Source organism: Lepidochelys kempii, chromosome 27 (genome assembly GCF_965140285.1).
Source record: "Lepidochelys kempii isolate rLepKem1 chromosome 27, rLepKem1.hap1, whole genome shotgun sequence".
NCBI lineage: Eukaryota > Metazoa > Chordata > Testudines > Cheloniidae > Lepidochelys > Lepidochelys kempii.
Genome location: NC_136406.1, coordinates 17,943,684 through 17,961,789, shown reverse-complemented (window position 1 = coordinate 17,961,789; position 18,106 = coordinate 17,943,684). Strand labels below are relative to the sequence as shown.

General features: G+C 52.0%; 2 protein-coding genes across 4 annotated transcripts in view; one reads left to right on the top strand and one right to left on the bottom strand.

Annotated features, from left to right (window-relative positions):
- VAT1 (vesicle amine transport 1) overlaps nt 1–14,858 on the top strand; it is a 25,190-nt gene extending 10,332 nt beyond the window's left edge. Inside the window, exons 2-6 of the mRNA XM_073326257.2 lie at nt 889–1,096; nt 1,601–1,771; nt 1,879–1,968; nt 3,329–3,570; nt 10,045–14,858. Coding sequence (XP_073182358.1) covers nt 889–1,096; nt 1,601–1,771; nt 1,879–1,968; nt 3,329–3,570; nt 10,045–10,146 — 813 coding nt within the window. The 3' untranslated portion in view covers nt 10,147–14,858. The remainder of the gene's footprint in view (nt 1–888; nt 1,097–1,600; nt 1,772–1,878; nt 1,969–3,328; nt 3,571–10,044) is intronic.
- The window catches only part of LOC140904052 (uncharacterized), a 15,487-nt gene continuing 10,812 nt past the window's right edge, over nt 13,432–18,106 (bottom strand). For all 3 annotated transcript variants that reach the window (XM_078850762.1, XM_078850763.1, XM_073326256.2), the window contains one exon: nt 13,432–18,055. In XM_078850762.1, coding sequence (XP_078706888.1) covers nt 17,986–18,055 — 70 coding nt within the window. In that variant the 3' untranslated portion in view covers nt 13,432–17,985. The remainder of the gene's footprint in view (nt 18,056–18,106) is intronic.

The window sequence follows — 18,106 nt, the reverse complement described above, 5'->3', positions numbered from 1 at the left end:
TGCTGCAATGCCTGGAGAAGTCAGAACTGCCAGGTATATAAACCAGTGCAGGAATCTCTGCAGAAGTTGTAGAACCAGAGAGGAATTTGCAAGTGTCTGCAGAGAAATGCATGGTATAGCTTCAGCTCCATGACTGGGCTCTTCCGCACAATGTCTGTATCCATTTCAACATCGTTAAAGTGCTGGATATCCTGTTATTGTTTGAGAGCTAGCAATGAGAATGGTCCCTGCCCTAAGGAGTTTACACCAACCACTGTGCCACTAGGAGCCAACGGAAAACCTGAAGTGAGCCCCTGTGTCAGTCTTCTGAGCTGCCTGGCAAAGTAGAAAGTACAAATTCTCTCCACTGTGGTGTCATGCTTACATCGCTAGATCACATGGTCCCAAGACACTGCTGCCTTCAAGCAGACAAGGCCCCTGTTAGAGAGGTAACTCTCAAAGGGAAGCAGGTGTCACAGAATGGCTCGAGGCCTTGGACAACTCCTTGGTCCCTGTTTTGGGAATTCTCCCCCCCCACCCCTCCCTGCCTTGCCTCAAGTTTCAGCCCAAGCTTCATGTTCTAAGTGAAACTAAACTCCAGAAGTTTGCTGCTCCCTTTTCCAGTCCAGTATGTCACACCAAGCCGGGCCGACACAGTGAGTAGTGTCGTGTCAGGGAGCCTGGCTAGGGGGATGGCTGTATGTGTATTGAGTCTGTGGAGGAGGCAGAGAGTCTCGGCATTCCCATCCAGAGACCAGGAGCAGTCCAGGCACTGGAGGCCTGGTGCTTGTGCTGAGTGCTGTGGGCTAAGTGCAGACTGGGATGCACAGGATGCTGGGTGTGACCTCCCTGCCGACCCAGAGCATGCCACTATCCACCCTCCCTCTCCCTTTCTCTCTCTGGCCGTAGGTTGGTGATAAGGTGATGGTGCTGGCCAGGGCAGGGCTCTGGCAGGAAGTCGTGACTGTCCCAGCCAATCAGACTTTCCTGATGCCTGACGGAATGAGCTTCGAGGAAGCAGCCGCCTTTCTGGTCAACTACATCACGGCGTACATGATCCTCTTTGACTTTGGGAACCTGAGACCCAACCAGAGCATCCTCATCCACATGGCTGCCGGTAACGTACGCCCAGCACGCCCCGACAGGGCTCAGCCTATGGGGAGTTGGCTTCAGAGCGGCCAGTCCAGCTGCTGGGAGGGGACATGACTTAGGCTCTTGGACAAAGAGGTGACAACCCTGATATAAAGGCTTACACAGATCAGTTACACAGGTGCTGGGTTGGCAAAATATCCCACTGCGCTATTGGCTGATCCGATCCACACCCCGGCCTGTTGGATGGCACACGGTAAAATCAGATGGGTCTGGTTGTATTAAAGCCCTGAGCGCCATAGTGAGGTGGCAGATCCCAGGGCCATATTAGTTCGCCTGAGGCCATCAAGCTCTTAGGCTCAAAGCATGAGTTTTTCTGAGCCGCAGACAAACCCTTCGCGCTCAGATTGAGCCGTGGCATGGAGTCAGGTGTGTGTGTGTGCGGGGGAGGGTGGGAGCACCACAGCCGGCGGCTGGTTTGTCTCCTATGTCCTGCCCGCGCCTCTAATTCCCCCGTTGCTGCCTGTTTCAGGGGGGGTGGGAACGGCCGCCATTCAGCTCTGCAAGACGGTGGAGAACGTCACCATCTTTGGCACTGCCTCTGCCTCCAAGCATGACGCCCTCCGGGAAAGTGGGGTCGCTCACCCCATTGACTACAGGAGTATGGATTACGTGGAGGAGGTCCGGAAGATCTCCCCCAAAGGTACCGTGAGGGACGGGGTGGGATAGGGCTCCCCTACCCCGCTACAGGCCTATCCCTCAGCAAATGGAAGGAAACAGCCTGTTACTCTTTGTGCAAACTCTCTCTAGGAGTCGACATTGTCTTGGATCCACTGGGAGGATCAGACACGTCCAAAGCATTCAACCTCCTGAAGCCAATGGGCAAACTCATAACCTATGGTAAGTATGAGGGAATGATGCGTCTACCGAACAGCTGACCAGTGGTTCTCAAACTTTTGCCCTGGTGACCCCTTTCACATAGCAAGCCTCTGAGTGCGACCCCCCCTTACAAATCAAAACCACTCTTTTTCATATTTAAGACCATTATAAATGCTGGAGGCAAAGCGGGGTTTGGGGTGGAGGCTGACAGCTCGCGATCCCCTGCGTAATAACCTCGTGACCCCCTGAAGGGTCCCAACCCCCAGTTTGAGACCCTTGGCTGATGTCAGCAGGCCAGATTCCCTGTAGGGTGGGGTTATGCATTAGCGCCTGGGGGGTGGCTCTGCATGAGAGCACTCGTACTGGTTTCCCCTAGCCAGGTCCTGAGGGAGAGCAGCCCACTGTGGCTGGTTACCACATTAGTCTGAGCTCTAGATTCTGCTCTGTCTGGAGGATCACACAGGTGAGAGAGCCAGATTCCTACTGGGGGTTTGGTTCGCTCATGGCTCATTTTGAGAGCTGCAACCCTAGGTTCCTGTACTCTTTCCCTGCCCGAGAGATGCAATTCACTCCACTCCATACGCTGACCTCTGCCTCCGGTATCAAATCTCCCCTGCACAGAGAGTTGTTTCCCAGTCCGAATACACACATGCAGGGCGAAGTGGGATCTGTGTCCTGCACACGGGATCAGTTGCAGTGAGTTTATCCTAGTTCAGGCTGACTTAATTCGCAGCACTCACAGAAGCTCACTTTTTTTTCTGTGGGGTGTGTGGGTGACGCGGTTTGAAGCTACCGAATACTTCTCTCTCCGTTCCCCAGCTGCAAAACACAGCGATTCTGTCCCCACAGACAAAGCCCTCACACAGCCCGACGGGATATGCAGGAATCTCACGCTGACTGCATTCCCTCCCTTGGCATTGGCCTCCTCACTCTGTGGACTGCAGAGTGTTTTGGCAGGATTAACCATTACAGCGGGCCAGGCTCCGAAACCCTAGCTTGGGGTGGATTCGGCCAACACGGCTGGCTGCATTTTAGCATCAGCAGTACTCTGACGTTGCACCAGTCTCACTGGCTTGGCACCTAAATCTAGCTGTGTTAACTTGCTGCCTGTCCTAAGATAAGAAACTGTCCGGTTTTGAATACTTACCCTAGCAATGACCCTGCACATCTGCTGGCCCAAAGGGGTCTCTGTTGCATCACTCAAAGCCTATTTGCTTCTGCCTTTCTTTGGTAGATCCTGGCCTTACCTGATCCTGAGTGTGCAGGTGGAGTGAGTATTCTGTGCTCTCGGAGCTGTCTTAGATCTGGTGCACTGGGTTCGTCACCAGGCATTAGCTTTTTGAGAGCTCTGAGCGTGACTGTGGCCTTGACTTCCTCCTAGGGGTGGCCAACCTGCTCACTGGGCAGAAGAAGAACCTGGTGGCCATGGCGAAGACATGGTGGAACCAATTCAGTATCAACGCTCTGCAGCTCCTGCACCTCAACAAGGCCGTGTGCGGCTACCACCTGGGTTACATGGATGAAGAATTTGAGCTCATTGGGGGTGTAGTGGCCAAGCTGGTTAGCCTGTACAACCAGGGCAAAATCAAACCCAAAATAGACTCCGTATGGCCCTTTGAGCAGGTGAGTCTGAGTCGTGGTGCAGGCTGGCAGCCTCCGTAAGAGAGAGAGTGCTGCAGGGAAAGCTGCTGCTCCTGTTCCTAGCTGGGTTCGGCAGAGTTCTGGGTCACGGTCTCTGGGATCGGTTTTGTTTTGCAGTCGAGGTCCCAACCAAGATGGGCTGCGTTGTGCCATGTGCTGGATCTGGACACACTGAGAGAGTCCCTGAGCCAGGGAGCTTATAATCTAAATAGACAAGCCAGACAAAGGGTGGGAGAAGGGAATATTATTATTTCCATTTCACAGACAGGGAACTGGTCCAGAGAGATTAAGTGTCTGGCCCGGGGTCACACCGGGAGCATCAGAGCTGGGAAATGAACCCAGATCTCCTGCATCCCAGTTCAGTCTCAGCCACAAGACCACCACTCTCCCCCCGCAGTGCTCTCATGCAGAGAAGAGCAGTGCAGCTCTTCAGTGGAACTGGCTGGGTGACTGGCATCTGAACTAAGTGGCTGAAGCCTTCAGCACTCTGTGCCCAGTGTCCCTTTGATTTCCACTGGATTTGGAGCGTCAGGCTCTCTGAGGCAGGAACTGTGTGTGCCCTGTGCCTTGCGCAGTGGGGCCCTGATCCTCGACTGCACGCTAGCACAATTCAGATAATAATTGCTCTCCCCTGGGAGACCTGGGTTCAAGCTCCACCCTGGAAGCTAAGCCAGAGGTGAAGGAGTGCAGCCCTTGTTCCCCCAAAGCTCTGGCTGGTTAAGGAGCATCGTCCCTTTTCTTGCAGGGAGTCTCCTAGTGCGTTAACCTCTACTTGCCTCCCCCCCAGTCCAAACTGGAAGGATGGAGATTGGATCTTGGAGCCTTGAGGATGGGTTTAAATTGGGGCACTGTGGATTACAGGAGACGCTGACTTGCTTAGGGAACTTGTACTCAGCAGTGTAAACCAGGGGGGCTGGAACAATGTGTACAGTGGGGGTGCTGAGAGCCATTAAATCAAATTATAAACCCTGCATATGATGGAAACCACTTCAAGTCAGGGGGTGTAGCAGCATCCCCCGCACTCCTTGTTCCAGCACCTATGGTGTAAACTGAAGCAGATTATCAAGATCGGTGCTGTTCACAGGATTAATGAATCTCCTCTCCGCCAGGCAGAGAGCTACCAGCAGGAACTCAGCTTGGATTGCTAGTGTCAGAGCCAGGTGTGGCTGCTAGTGGTAACGGAGCGAGCAGAGAGTGCCAAGCGCTAAGTGGTATCTTGGAGCAGAGACCTTGGGGGAATCTGGAGTAAAATGCAGGAGGCCTCTAGGGGCTGGTAATGTGCTGGGTGTCTGCATGACTGCTTTCCGTTGGTCCATGTGTGGTAAGCCTGGAATCGCAGCTCATCAGAGAGGTGTGCGTGTGCAGGAGAATTGGAGAGTGAACTTGCACATCAGGTAGCTTCACCCCAAAGTCCCCTGTACAGTGCTGTGAGGCCTTGGGGCCGCGGAATCCCTGGGGCCAGAGCAGGGGAACCCCGTTGCAGCGGTGGACGGCAGAGTCCTGGGGAAGAGGCCAATGTACTGATTTCACTCAACAGCTGTTGGCTCCTACATGCTCCTCACTGGGTTTGGGTTGGCACGGGCTGTGGTTTCTCCCTGCGGGGAGGGTGGGGAGAAGGGGGCGTATCCTGCTGAGTATGTGTTCTTATTGTGTCCTGCAGATTCCTCGCTCTGAGTGGGAGACATCCGTGCTTGTTCTCTTCCCCTTAGCAGAGTAACTCTCTGTCTGTGCCTAGGGCTGCTCAGTGTGCCCTGGGAACTCTCTGCTTAAGCAGCCAGCCCACGCAGAGGAGGAGCCTTGTTCCCAGCCGTGGGAGTGCTGTCCCCACAGCACAGGCTGCCCTGCAGAAAGCAAAGGGGGAGTTGGGAGTGGCCATGGGAGGAGTGTGGCCAGGCTTGTGCTTGCCGTTGGGAGTTGTGGGTGCATTGGATGCTCTCATCCTTGGCGTGGGGAGTGTTGGAGCCGGCGGTGGACCTACCCGAGTCCCTGGCTGCGCACTGCGAGTGCAGCTTCTGCACTCAAAGGCCCAGCCTGGGTCCCAGGTGCACCTCGGTGGAAGGTGTTCTCACGTCCGAGGCCAGCAGTTCCCGTGGGCTGTTACTTGCGTAAATTCCTGAGCTCTCCCTCGCTTACACTCCCTCCACTTCTCCAGCAAAGCTTTGCTGGGAGCCCCTGTGTCCTCTCTGCAGAGGGGGCGGGTACCTGACCTGCTCGTTTCTGGGGGGGCGGGAAGGGGAACACTGAACATACAAAGAGCAGGAGAATTAAGTCACTTTCTTCTTGTTTTAAATGCCTTTTAGACTGAGGTTTCGAGGCGTTCCCAAGCTGTGGACGGAGAAAGGGCTAAAGGGCTGAGTTACATTGATTAATTACAAACAGCAGCGCTGCACGCTGCATGTGGGGCGTGTGCTGTGCGTGTCATACTAGAGACTGCATTGAATCTCTGCTCAGTAATTACAGAGGAAACTGTATGTGGGTGGGTGGGTCATTTTGTTGCTTTACCCTCAGATTTTTCTGCTGATTGGAAACTGAGGCAGCAGAACAAAGTGGAGATGCTGCAAAGTGAGACTGCGGCTTCCTAAACGGCTGTTACACATTTCTGCATTTGGTGCATCCTTATGTCCAGTCAAATTCTGCTGTAGACTCTGGGCTCTCCACCCTGAGCTGTCTCTGGGGCTGGGGGAGCTCTTACGAAACTAGATCTTTCTGCTAAACCCCGCATGTTGTAATAGGTGGATTCAAACCAGCGTTGCTAACGAGAGAATTCTCCTGATGCAGACCCTGCCCTGCTCCGCTCAGTCACATAGCACAGCGATAGTTTGTGATGATGGCTCTGCAGAATGGTCTTTAACAGTGTGATGAAAAAATTCCCAAACCAAGTATTCTAAAGGGCCCTAAAAGAGTTGAGGATCAGAAAACAATGCCTGGCTGGAGGATGGCAGAGAATTACTGCACTGGTTTCCTGTCACCATTTGTGACCTAGTCCAGAGTTAAACAATGACTTCAGACGAAATGGGCTCTGAGAAAAGAGCTGACATCTTTATCGCTTCACAGCGAGAGACCAGGACCGGGATAGCAGGGGTCCTGTGGGTCGGGATTCAGGGGCATCTGCAGAACTGGGAGTGAGGTGCACGGGACTGATAACGAATGGGACTCTGGGTTTGAAGATGAGCTGGGATGTGGGCACAGTGCCTGCCACAACATGTCTTGGTTTCAGGCACAACACAGCTCCAAAGACTTTAAACAGGTTTTAGAGGGGTAGCGTGTTAGTCTGTATCAGCAAAAACAACAAGGAGTCCTTGTGGCACCTTAGAGACTAACAAATTTATTTGGGCATAAGCTTTCGTGGGCTAGAACCCACTTCATCAGATGCATGGAGTGGAAAATACAGGAGCAGGTATAAATACATGAAAAGATGTGAGTTGCCTTGCCAAGTGTGAGGCCAGTCTAACGAGACAATTCAATTAACAGGAGGATACCAAGGGAGGAAAAATAACTTTTGTAGTGGTAATGAGAGTGGCCCATTTCAAACAGTTGACAAGAAGGTGTGAGTAACAGTAGGGGGAAATTTAGTATGGGGGAAATTAGGTTTAGGTTTTGTAATGACCCAACCACTCCCAGTCTTTATTCAGGCCTAATTTGATGGTGTCCAGTTTGCAAATTAATTCTAGTTCTGCAGTTTCATGTTGGAGTCTGTTTTTGAAAGTTTTTTTTGTTGTTGTTGTTGAAGAATTGCCAACTGGAAATCTATCTGCAACTGAAATCAACATTTAAAAAAACCCTGACTCCTTTCCAAGCCTGGGGCGAGTGCTGTGGTGCTGTTAAAAGTCCTTTAATCAAGTCTGTCTTCAAAGGAGATACATAAGGTGGCTGGAATGTAGTCAAATGACCACTTGACTGCTGACTCTCCCTGAGCTCCTTGTGTCTGCCCAGAGCAAGGGATTGTCTGGCTAAGCTGTGGTCACATGGTGTTTTCTCTGGAGATAGTGGTGGTTCTGTTAATCGTATTGCCCATTGTTCTCTGCAGAGATTGTCAGCTTCTGGCATACACTAGAATTGCTTAACCCTCCTCTACAGCTCCAGACCTTGAAATCAAACATCACCGTGTGGGGCAAGAGTGCTGGTGGATCGTGCTCAAGAGCAGGGCTGGAGGGAGCTGTGCGCCCCTCCTGCCGAGTGGGCCAGAATCTCCACTGGGGAGCTGATTTGTAAGACAGGCAGCCTGGAGTGGCTTTCTTACCCGAAAGCTGCTGGCCAGTAGCAATCGTGGGAGCCAGGGGTTAAGTCTCAGGAGTTTGCTGGACTCTACCAAGCAGCTTCTGGAGCCTGCTGATATAGCTCTGATTTCAGTCTAAGCATGTCAGGCTGCCCGAGCTCAGAGCGGCCCAGGAAGTCTCTGCTTCTCTGAGCTTAACTGTCCAGGCTGCCTCATAGGTGTTGGGCAGAGGCCACCCAAGTCATCTCCGCTGTCAGTGAATGGACAGTAATGCATGGAAGTGTGTTAGCCCTTCAGGCCCAGCCAGGGGCAGAAGTCCTCTCCAGTGAGGAGCAGAGCTGGGTGACTTGTTCCCCTTCACCCAGAAAGAATAGCTGCTTCTCAGGTCTCGACAGCAGAAGCCAAAAGAGATGGGGGGGAGATTCCCGTAAAGGGTCTCGGAGTAACCTGGGCCCAAAATACAGAGGTGCAAAGGGCTTAAAGAAGAGTGATGGAACTGTCTGTCCACTAGCTGAGTCTCACCGAAGGGCCAGCATGGCGTGGCAGGAGGGCGCTTGCTACGCTAGAGCAGCCAGTCTCCAGGGGTGGGGGAGAGAGGGATTTGGCAGGAACGTCGCGGCAGGAAGGAGCAGATTTCTCTTTCCGATGGTAGTTTGTAGCCCCTTTGCTGCTAGCAAAGCGTGTGCATTCGCTCGTAGCCGTTGGTGTCAGATTGGCTTCTGGCCCAAGCACTGGTTGGAGCAATACATGCTTCGTGCCTGTGCCATGCTCTCGCTGAAGCATTCAGCTACAGCTACGGGGATGGAGACACCACAGACAGTGGAGGCAGGGCTGGGGTGTTCACCCCATTTAGAACCCAGCATGGTGGCCCTGAACATGCACCAGGAGCATTTTCCTGCCCAGTCCTGGGACTTCCCAAGCCTGCCCTGACTCGACAGTGGGTGAGGGAGATGTTTGCCCAAACTGAAGTGCCTGCTAGATGTTAAGACCGTGCTGTCAGCTTTGTGTTGGGAAGTGCCGTGGAGTGGGCCCTTCTTTGAGTCCCGTTCTGTGAGGTGTGGGGGATGCAGCTGGGAAACCCTTCCGGAGCCGGGGAGACACTCAGGTGCTTACCAGGTAGTTAGTTACCTGGTAAAACATCTTATGTCGGCCTCCCCTGCCCTTGGTTCTGATCTCCCTTTCCTCCCGTTCCCTGCAGTCTGTTTAAATTAACTCTGGCAGGAGGCATGTGGTCCCGGTGCATCACTGTGCTGATCTCCTCCTGCCGGAAAGAGCAGCTCGTAATGGGACTCTGATTGCATTACTAGCAAACAGCTTCTGCTCTGCCTGCATTGATCTGGCCATCCACTTTGCAATGAGCCGGCACCTCCCAGTGGTCTGTGCATGAGGGAGCGCGGTGCCCCAGAGAGACGCAGGCGAACATGAGCATCTCATCAGCATGTCTGCTTGGCATGGTGACGAGGACAGCGCCTTCCAGGGAGCTGAAGGCAAACTGCTTCTTCCGGGCTTTCCAAACTGACTAGAGATGGAACGGTCCAAGCCTGATGTTCTGGGAGCCTTCACCATAGGGCGGCTGGACTCGGCAGCACTGCCGGTTACTCCAGCTGGGGATCAAAGCAGCAGGATCCTTGTGGCTAGCATAAGATGTCCCTGCAAGGTGCGCCAATGGCCCTGTCCGCTCTCCTCTCTGGTGGTGACCGCTGAGTGGCACGGTCATCTGCAGACATGGCTCATCCCTGATGCAGCATGGCTAACGCTGGGGGCTAGAATGTGCTGTACCTTTTTAGGCAGAGCTCCCCACTGATTCCAGACTGATGGTACTGTACGGCCTTTGCCTAGTGCTACATGCTTTTCTCCCTTCCTGACACTAGGCTGTCTCTCAGTAGCTGTTTTGGCACAGTTTGTTTGTGTCGCAAGAAGCCCTAGCGGTGTCAGCGTAACCTGTTGGACATATTCCTCCTTCCTCCCGGCTCTCTGTTCAGTGGGACGCCCTGGAGTGCGCTGCTCTGGGCCCATGTGCTCTGAGCGCGCTCTCCCCTGTCGAGGCAGCGTGGGATAGCTGCCCAGGAGTACCCAGCATTCTCCGTTGTGTGGGATGTGTGAATGTCCAGCAGTTGCTGACCCGTGGTTATGCTGTAGATGAAAATGTCACTGTGTGGACACCCCTGGGCTGGCATGTCGCCCGAGTGGTGCAGCGAGGCAGGTGTGGATCTCCTTTCACGGGACTTCTTTCTTTCTAGGTGGCCGATGCCATGAGGCAGATGCAGGAGAAGAAGAACGTTGGGAAAGTCATCCTAGTTCCTGAACTGCCGAAGGAAGAACCCAAAAAAGAGGAAAACTAAAGCAAGGAGACCTGTCTGCAGGTTGTGAATTTGTGGTTTAACTCCTAACCCTTTTGGGACCTGGGAATGGACGGCTCAGTCCCTGCCATCTTCCCCATTAAGGGAATGATACATTTTTAAAGCCAGTTCTAGGACTGTGAGCACCTTGGGTTGTGAATCATATGCACCTGCCATAGCCAGCCTCTCCCAGGTGTGATTGTGTAACATTGAATGTGACACCTCCAGCCTTAGCCCTGCTTTTCTCACCTGGTTGTTAATTTCCTTTCCCAAATTCCAAACCAAGTTCTTCTTCTCTGGCAACGCCTCTCTGGCCTCCAAGCAGTCAGTGACTAATGGCTGCGTAGTATGTTGCTGCAAAGTGTAAACGCAAATTGTTATGGCAACCATTGACTGTCTCCATAGAAACCGAGCCCTTTTTGCAGTCTTAAGATGCACGTTTGACAGACGAATGTGCCAAGCCAGAGATGCTTGTCAATGAAATTGCTGTAGGAAAAAAACATCAGACCGTACGTTGTTCTAGTGCTGGTTATTTCTTTGCCATTATTCCTGCTGTCACAACACTTCCCTTCCTCCTCCCCCTCCTCTTCCCCACACCCCCAGTCCTAGGCCTTTAATGCCAATCAGCTGGCAAAAGGCCAGTTTTTCTAAGCCCAGCTTAGTATCTTACATGCTGGTCACGCTGTAGCTTTTTAATTTGCTGTTCCTTCTCTGTTCACGCTGCGTGTATCCTGAGGAGGAGTTAGGCTGGTGCTATATGAATACTAAAGAGAAATTTCAATTCAGCAATTTGCTCTCGTCCATTTTCTGCTCCCAAACCGTTAGGGAAAGTCTAAACCAATTCTGTGGTCAAGGCTGGGTCTGGAGACTGAAAGAACTCAGCAGTGTCTCCGAAATGACTGACCCATTTGTGTTGGCTCTATGTGCTTTGTTAACGTTGGGCTCTGAATGTCCGTCAGGCTAAACTTCACCCTCGTGTTTGTTACCAAGGGCTGCAATGTGAAAAGGTGTCTGCAAGACTGGGACAAAACAAGCCTCATGGTCGGCCTTTGCTTCTGCGGTTGTGTGTGCTAGGAGGGGGATGCTGCAGCTCTAGAAGTGAGCAGGCCCAGTAAAGTCTGCGCTGGCATCCTCCCCCTGGGCCAGCCTGTGGTTCTGAGTGAGTCACACGCTGTCTGGGCTTAGACCTGTTGAACCCGCTGGCGTGAGGCTCTCGCCTGGTTAGATCCTGGCTTTTGTTTTTCACTTTCCACTCCAGTTTTAATTGGCTTTTCAGATTCTCCCCTAGTCCCAGGCTGTCCCCATGGCCTCTGCCCGTCCCTATGGCTGGCTAGCTAGCGCCGAAAGGGGGCTTGCAGCTTGTCTGCTCGAATCATGAAGTGTCAGTGTTTTCAGGGTACTTCCTAGTGCTGCTGAGATGCTGGGAACTGCCCAGTGGGCTCCTCTCTCTAGGAAGAAAACTGGGCTTGCCCATGCCAGGCGTGCAGGTAAAGCTGTGGGTGGGAACCTGAATGGTTCAGTCTGTGAGCATCTAAACTTGTCCTTGTTTAATGTCCTGACTGGCGCCGCCCCTTCCAGTGGTGCTCGGTCTCCTGCTGCAGTCCCAGGACTTGGTGCTTGTCAGGTTTGGCCCTGCTGGGTGGCGGATGGCGCAGTAGCTCAGGCTTTGCTTGTATTTTGGATTTGGTAACTGAAGGGACCAAGCCCCCACCTTCCCCCTTTTCGTAAAGGTGCCATAGCAGAAGCAAAATGCTGCTCTTAAGAGCAAACATGGATCTCCTGGGCTGTGAACATCCCCTCCTGGGTCCCTCCCCCGATTAAAGAAAACCTGGCCCAGCATCAGCATGAGGACTGTATTGTGCAAGGAAAAGGAAGGCGACGGCCTCTATTAGCTGCAGCCGCCCCAGGAGGCGTAAGTGGTGCTTCGCTGAGGCTTGGGCTACGCTTGGAACTAACGTCGGTGGAACTACATCGCTCAGCCGTGCAGTTTTATCGACCTAGCTCCCAGAGTAGACAACGCTGCTCCCAGCGACACGGCCACCGCCTCCTCGGGGGGCGCGGTACGTACGCTGACAGGACAAGCCTTCCTCTTGGCGCAGGCAGCTTCTTCACGGGTGCGCTACAGTGGGGCAACTGCGTTATCTCATCAGTGCAGCCTGGGTTTCAGTTCCTAGCTCTCTTACCCTGCTGGGCTGCATGAGGCCTGGAATCTGGAGGATTCACTTCAGGTAAAAAATGGTGCCCAACATTTAGGACTTCAGAAAGGGAACCACGATTGGGTTCAGACCCTCTTCTGTCTTCGTTCCTTCCATTCATGACACGGGGGTTGACTCCCCTGATGTGATGCAGCAGAACTCACACGCACAACTTTTTTCTAACCTTTTCTAAATACAAACTCTCCTCGCTGGGTTTTTCCCTTCTCAGAACCGCTCCTGCCCAGTGAGTTAGATTTTACTTTCCATTGTTTTGTGCCATTTCACTGCAGGTTTGTAAAAACAGTTCAGACACTTGTTTGCTATAAAAGGAAAAGCCCAAGACCTACTCTTGTCCAAATTTTGGCTTCACCTTGAGACAGGAGGAGTCTGGACAAACTGCACCGCAAAGCTTCAGGTTCTCTAGAGTCTTTGAAAGGGGGAAAATGATCCCACTTTCCTACTTCCCTTGGCTCTACTCTGCCAGCTGAGAGCACCTGGTGCCTTACTCTGGCCCTATCCTGGGCACTATCGCAAGGCTTTTGTAGTCTAGTCCCCCTTTTGATACAGCGTGAAGGAAGCAAATGGGAATATCTTGTATCTTCCTGTAGGACAACTCTGACGTATGCTGCATTGCATAGAAAACAGTATCTCAGTGCCTTTTCTAGACCACTTGTAAGACTAGCAAGTCACTGAAGCCTTTGCCATACTGGCCTCTTAAAATACTGCCAAAAAACTAGTGTGCTGCATAATAGATATGGCTTGTGGTACACAAGTGACCTAGCTCTGCTTACCCTCCGCCTTGATATACTCTTCGTACACGTGCGTTTTATGGACTCTCCAGGCTGATCCCTGGAAGCTCCTGCTCCAGAGCCTAAGCAGCAGTGCCTGCCGTAAGGCAATGCCTCACCCAAGTTGGCTGCATTTGGATGTGGCCAAAGGTGATGTCAGCCTGCCCGTGCGCGTCAGTATCTCTAGGCCTGTCCTCTTGCAAAGCTTTGCTGGTGTTGGCCTCTCCTGAGGCTGAGGACGTTGAGGGTTTGTCGCCATTGCGGAGACTCTCTGGAATTTCTTTTCTCTTTGTTTGCAATGTGTAGCTGATGGTGAATTTTCTACCTATAAACTTCTCATACCCTTTTCAGTCTGACTTCTGAATCCTTCTGAGCAATTAGGTAGTCGTGATAAGAGATTAGCATTGACTCTGCACCCCAGTAGCTACGTTTTCTACGGAAGATTAAGTGTAACCTTGCGCTTTACTGCCTCACTGACTAATGCTCTGTTCTAGATTTTATAGTAGCCTTTATTTACCCTGGCGTTTTAGGGCCCAGTAAGTATTAAACCTACTGATTGTCAGACTTAATACAACTTTATTACCAGTGTCTCAAACAACTTGTTAAACAGCGAGTTGTTCTAGCAAGGACCAAAGCACAATGCCATTCCACTCCAGAAGATGTCTGATTAGAAGGAAGCATGCTGAACAGTTGAGGGCACAGCTGGTGTCATCCAGGGAACAAAGAGTGCCACGTTGCCTCTTAAATTGTGCATCGTTCCAAAATAACTGAAGTGCAGCTTAATGTTCATTTTGCTAATTGATCATTTTGACTCAAATCTTGTGCCATGGGTGCAAAATGGCTGAAGGGCAAAAGTTTGTGTCGTGATGCTATGAGCACTAGCTAAAGGTTTCTGTGTTCCCTGCACTCTCTCCTGCTCCAGTTTGCAGGGTCTTCTGCCTTTGGTATGTATGTGTAGATTGTGAAATCCAGTGGTATCTGTCTAAGTGTGACCTAACCATCATTGCTGTATCTGTTACCAAAACTGCCAGTCCAGGAAGGGGCCCTTAAACACAACTTTACGTACTTTGCCATCCTCAGGCGGCTTTAGAACTAAAAAGCTTGTTTAGTTTAATAAGAAATTTATTAAAGTTACAAATGTTTCTTGCACCTGGGAGATGGGAGTGGAGCTCAGCTTGCACAAACATAAGCCCTGTTGAGAACCGTAGCTACATCAAGACTGTATTTGAGAGATGGGGAAAGGTCCTACAGACACCAGGGAAAGGAGTTTAGCTGCATGTTTAGTTACAAACCAGCTGTGTGAAGTAGAGTTGTGGGCATCAGACTTCAACCAATGCAGGAATCTGACCCATCTGCAGCTGCTGTCAGAGGTATAAGACCACTCCTGTTGCCAAATGAAGTCTTGGATGCCCCAAGCGCTGGTGATGGCAGAGGGTGACGGGCAGGTAGCGTATGAGCACGGTGTGAGAATGCGTTGCTCTTGGAGCCTCTTACGACACATGGCAGTGTCTGTGCCGTCCAGCTGATTTGCGGAGATGAGATACGAGGGGCTGTTGTCCTACAGCACGGCGCCTTTAAAAATAATTATATTCCGCTTTGTGCGTGTAACCAAGTTGAACAGAAAGCGATTGTGCCAATGCTGTTTACATGACTACAACGTGTAATGCTCTTCTGCCTAACGTTACCGTATGCCTTACGTGTTTCAAATGTTAATTAAAAGCATAACAAAATCCTTGCTGGCATGTTTCTCTGCTTGTGACAATACTGGGGTTAAGCATAAAGCAAAAGTCCAAGGGTTTGTCAGTGGCCCAGCAATCTATCTGTAGTTCCCTTTGTCAGACCCGGGCAGGCCCCTGTCCCGTCAATCTCACGCTCGTTTGTGTGACCGAAGAAATCTGGGAGCAATAAATGCTCCCCAGTCTGTCACAGAATTGTAGACTTTAAGGTCAGAACGGACCATTCTGATCGTCTAGCCTGACCTCCTGCACAACGCAGGCCACAGAATCTCACCCACCCACTCCTGTAACAAAGCCCTCACCCATGTCTGAGCTACTGAAGTCCTCAAATCATGGTTTAAAGACTTCAAGGTGCAGAGAATCCTCCAGCAAGTGACCCGTGCCCCACCCTGCAGAGGAAGGCAAAAAACCCCCAGGGCCTCTGCCAATCTGCCCTGGAGGAAAATTCCTTCCTGACCCCAAATATGGCGATCAGCTGAACCCTAAGCATGTGGGCAAGACTCACCAGCCAGACACCCAGGAAAGAATTCTCTGTAGTAACTCAGATCCCACCCCATCTAACATCCCATCACAGGCCATTGGGCCTATTTACCCCTAATAGTCCAAGATCAATTAATTTCCAAAATCATGTTATCCCATCATACCATCTCCTCCATAAACTTGTCAAGCTTAATCTTGAAGCCAGATAGGTCTTTTGCCCCCACTGCTTCCCTTGGAAGGCTGTTCCAGAACTTCACTCCTCAGATGGTTAGAAACCTTCGTCTAATTTCAAGTCTAAACTTCCTGATGGCCATTTTATATCCATTTGTTCTTGTGTCCACATTGGTACTGAGCTTAAATAATTCTTCTCCCTCCCTGGTATCCCTCTGATATATTTATAGAGAGCAATCATATCTCCTCTCAGCCTTCTTTTGGTCAAGCTAAACAAGCCAAGCTCCTCGAGTCTCCTTTCATAAGACAAGTTTCCCATTCCTCGGATCATCCTAGTAGCCCTTCTCTATACCTGTTCCAGTTTGAATTAATCTTTCTTAAACATGGGAGATAATGTCAATTTGGATCAGTAACTCTGGGATGGGAGCCAAGGTGGGAAGATTCAAGACCTACCCTACGGGTTTCAGATAGCCATTGGCTCATGCTTGCAATGGGGGTTAGTGGATTTAGCAACAGAGCGGCTAGCTGAAAGGTGAATGGGATAACCAGGCAACATGAGCTGGGCAAGCTCTTGTTAAGTCCTGCAGTGACCCGCACAGCAGAACCTGGATGGGTACAATTGTCACCCCTTGTTAACAGAAACTTATCGGGGGAGCATAAACCGATGTTAGAGAACACACGCAGAACTACTGGACTGCTTCTCTGCTGGCACGAATGCTAAGCAGCCCCGGAAACATGCTCTAGGCAGGCTTGAGCCTCTACCCCCAGACTTTCAAGCCCACCCTCCCCCTTCCCTTTTGTGGGGCTGAGTATAAGGCAGGCATCTCCCCTCTGGAAGAATGTGCTGGGTCTGAAAGAGGAACCTGAGCCCATAGAGCCGGCTGAAGAAGATCTTGGTGCCTGACTAAATATTCTTAAGGATGTTTTTCACCCCCAACTCTTCACCTCAGAGCTCTTAAATATTGGTCCAAGCTTCATCACAGCGCTGTAACACACAAGCGAGCGAAAACGAGGGTGCTTGTCTCCGCTGTGACAGGCTGTCTCCCCTCCAAGCTGCCACCCCGCTGCAGCGGCGCAGAGCCGTTCTCTGACACAACTTCTGGGGCTAGGTTATAGGGCTGTTGTGCTCAGGCCCAATCATGCTTGTCGCTTTCCCAGCAGGCTCAAGAACTGAATGGAGTGTGAAGTCCCCTCTTGGCCCAATGACAGCCTCTCCACTTCAGAGGGGAGGCTTGTTGGCCAGGGCTGGGGGGAGCTGGTGCTGTGGGTAAAAGGAGACCTTCACCCCAAGCTCTGGCCACGGGTGCACTCCTAGCGCTGCGATTGTAGGAAGCAGATTTTGCACATGGCTTTTGAGCAGCAGCACTGAACACCTGCTGTGAAATGTACCCAGGATCTCAGCTGCTTTCTAAGGTTTCAGGTCAGCCCTGCCCCCTCTGGCATCCGCACCAAGTGTTCATTTGGAGCCTTAAATGCACCATCACATTCTCATAAAATGCTACTTGAGAAAGCCCAGTCTCTGCACAGGGGCTGCAGACACTTCAACCTGCAATGGCCCTTCTGTTCTGGAAGCAGCAGCCGCTGCTGGGCGGCCTGTAGCCAGTTGTTGCTAGTCCTGCCTGTGACCAAAATGGGGGGCATTTTGAGGCTCCCAGCCTGAGACACGACCAAGCACTACTGAACAGGGTGGGGACTGAGACTCGTTTATTTGGAATTCTCCACCCAACTACACGGAATGCAAAGTAACAGGGAATGTGCAGCGTTGTGCTGCCTTGAACACTGCAGGTTTGGGCCACGGTCCCACAGGGCTAGAGGCCTAGGGATGGGACGGGAGCTCCGGACTGTCTGTCCAAGGAATGAAATGCCCAGGCTAACTGAGATCAAGTGTAGTTCCGCACTGCCCAGGATGCTGGTAGGCGGGACCCCCTGTGTTTTGGCTTCATTAGCCAAAGGGGAAAGTGCCATTCCAGAAGCACTGAACACTACAAAGACGAGCAGCTCCCAGCCTCCCAAAGGCAGAACTGGGATGTCCCAGGGTGACCTTTCCTGCAGCCAGACACGGGCCTCCACTGGAGATTAGCATCGGGCTGGAAGCTGGTAATGGCTCAGCCTGTAATGCTGGTCGTTCATTGATGCCGAAACAAGCTGTTGCTGGCGGCTGGTTAACAAGCTAAATCCAAGTGGGAGCTGGAGCTGCCAGCAGGGTCCCTGGAAGTCCTTTACTTCCCTTCAGCTGGAGCGAGGGTGGGTGCTGGTGAGACGCTGCCGCTGGACAGCTCGGTTTTCACTTACACTTGGCACAGGAATTCCTGGCTAGCAAAGGGAGGTGGAGATGAAGCCCAAGCAGCGAAAAACCAGCACTGTCCTGAGCAGCTCAGAACTGAACGTGGCTTGTGCCAGCTGGGCTGAGCCTGACTGGGGCTGGAGGACGGCAGAGAGGGGGCGGCTTTTGGCAGCTCAGCGCTGGGAATTTCACTCGATGCCCAAGTTTCTCAGCAGAGCGCAGACCTCGCGGAGGTACTGGGAATCTGGGTAGCCATTCCTACCAGGGGAGAGGAAGAGGCGTGAGGCTGTGGCCCCGCGGGTAACGCTC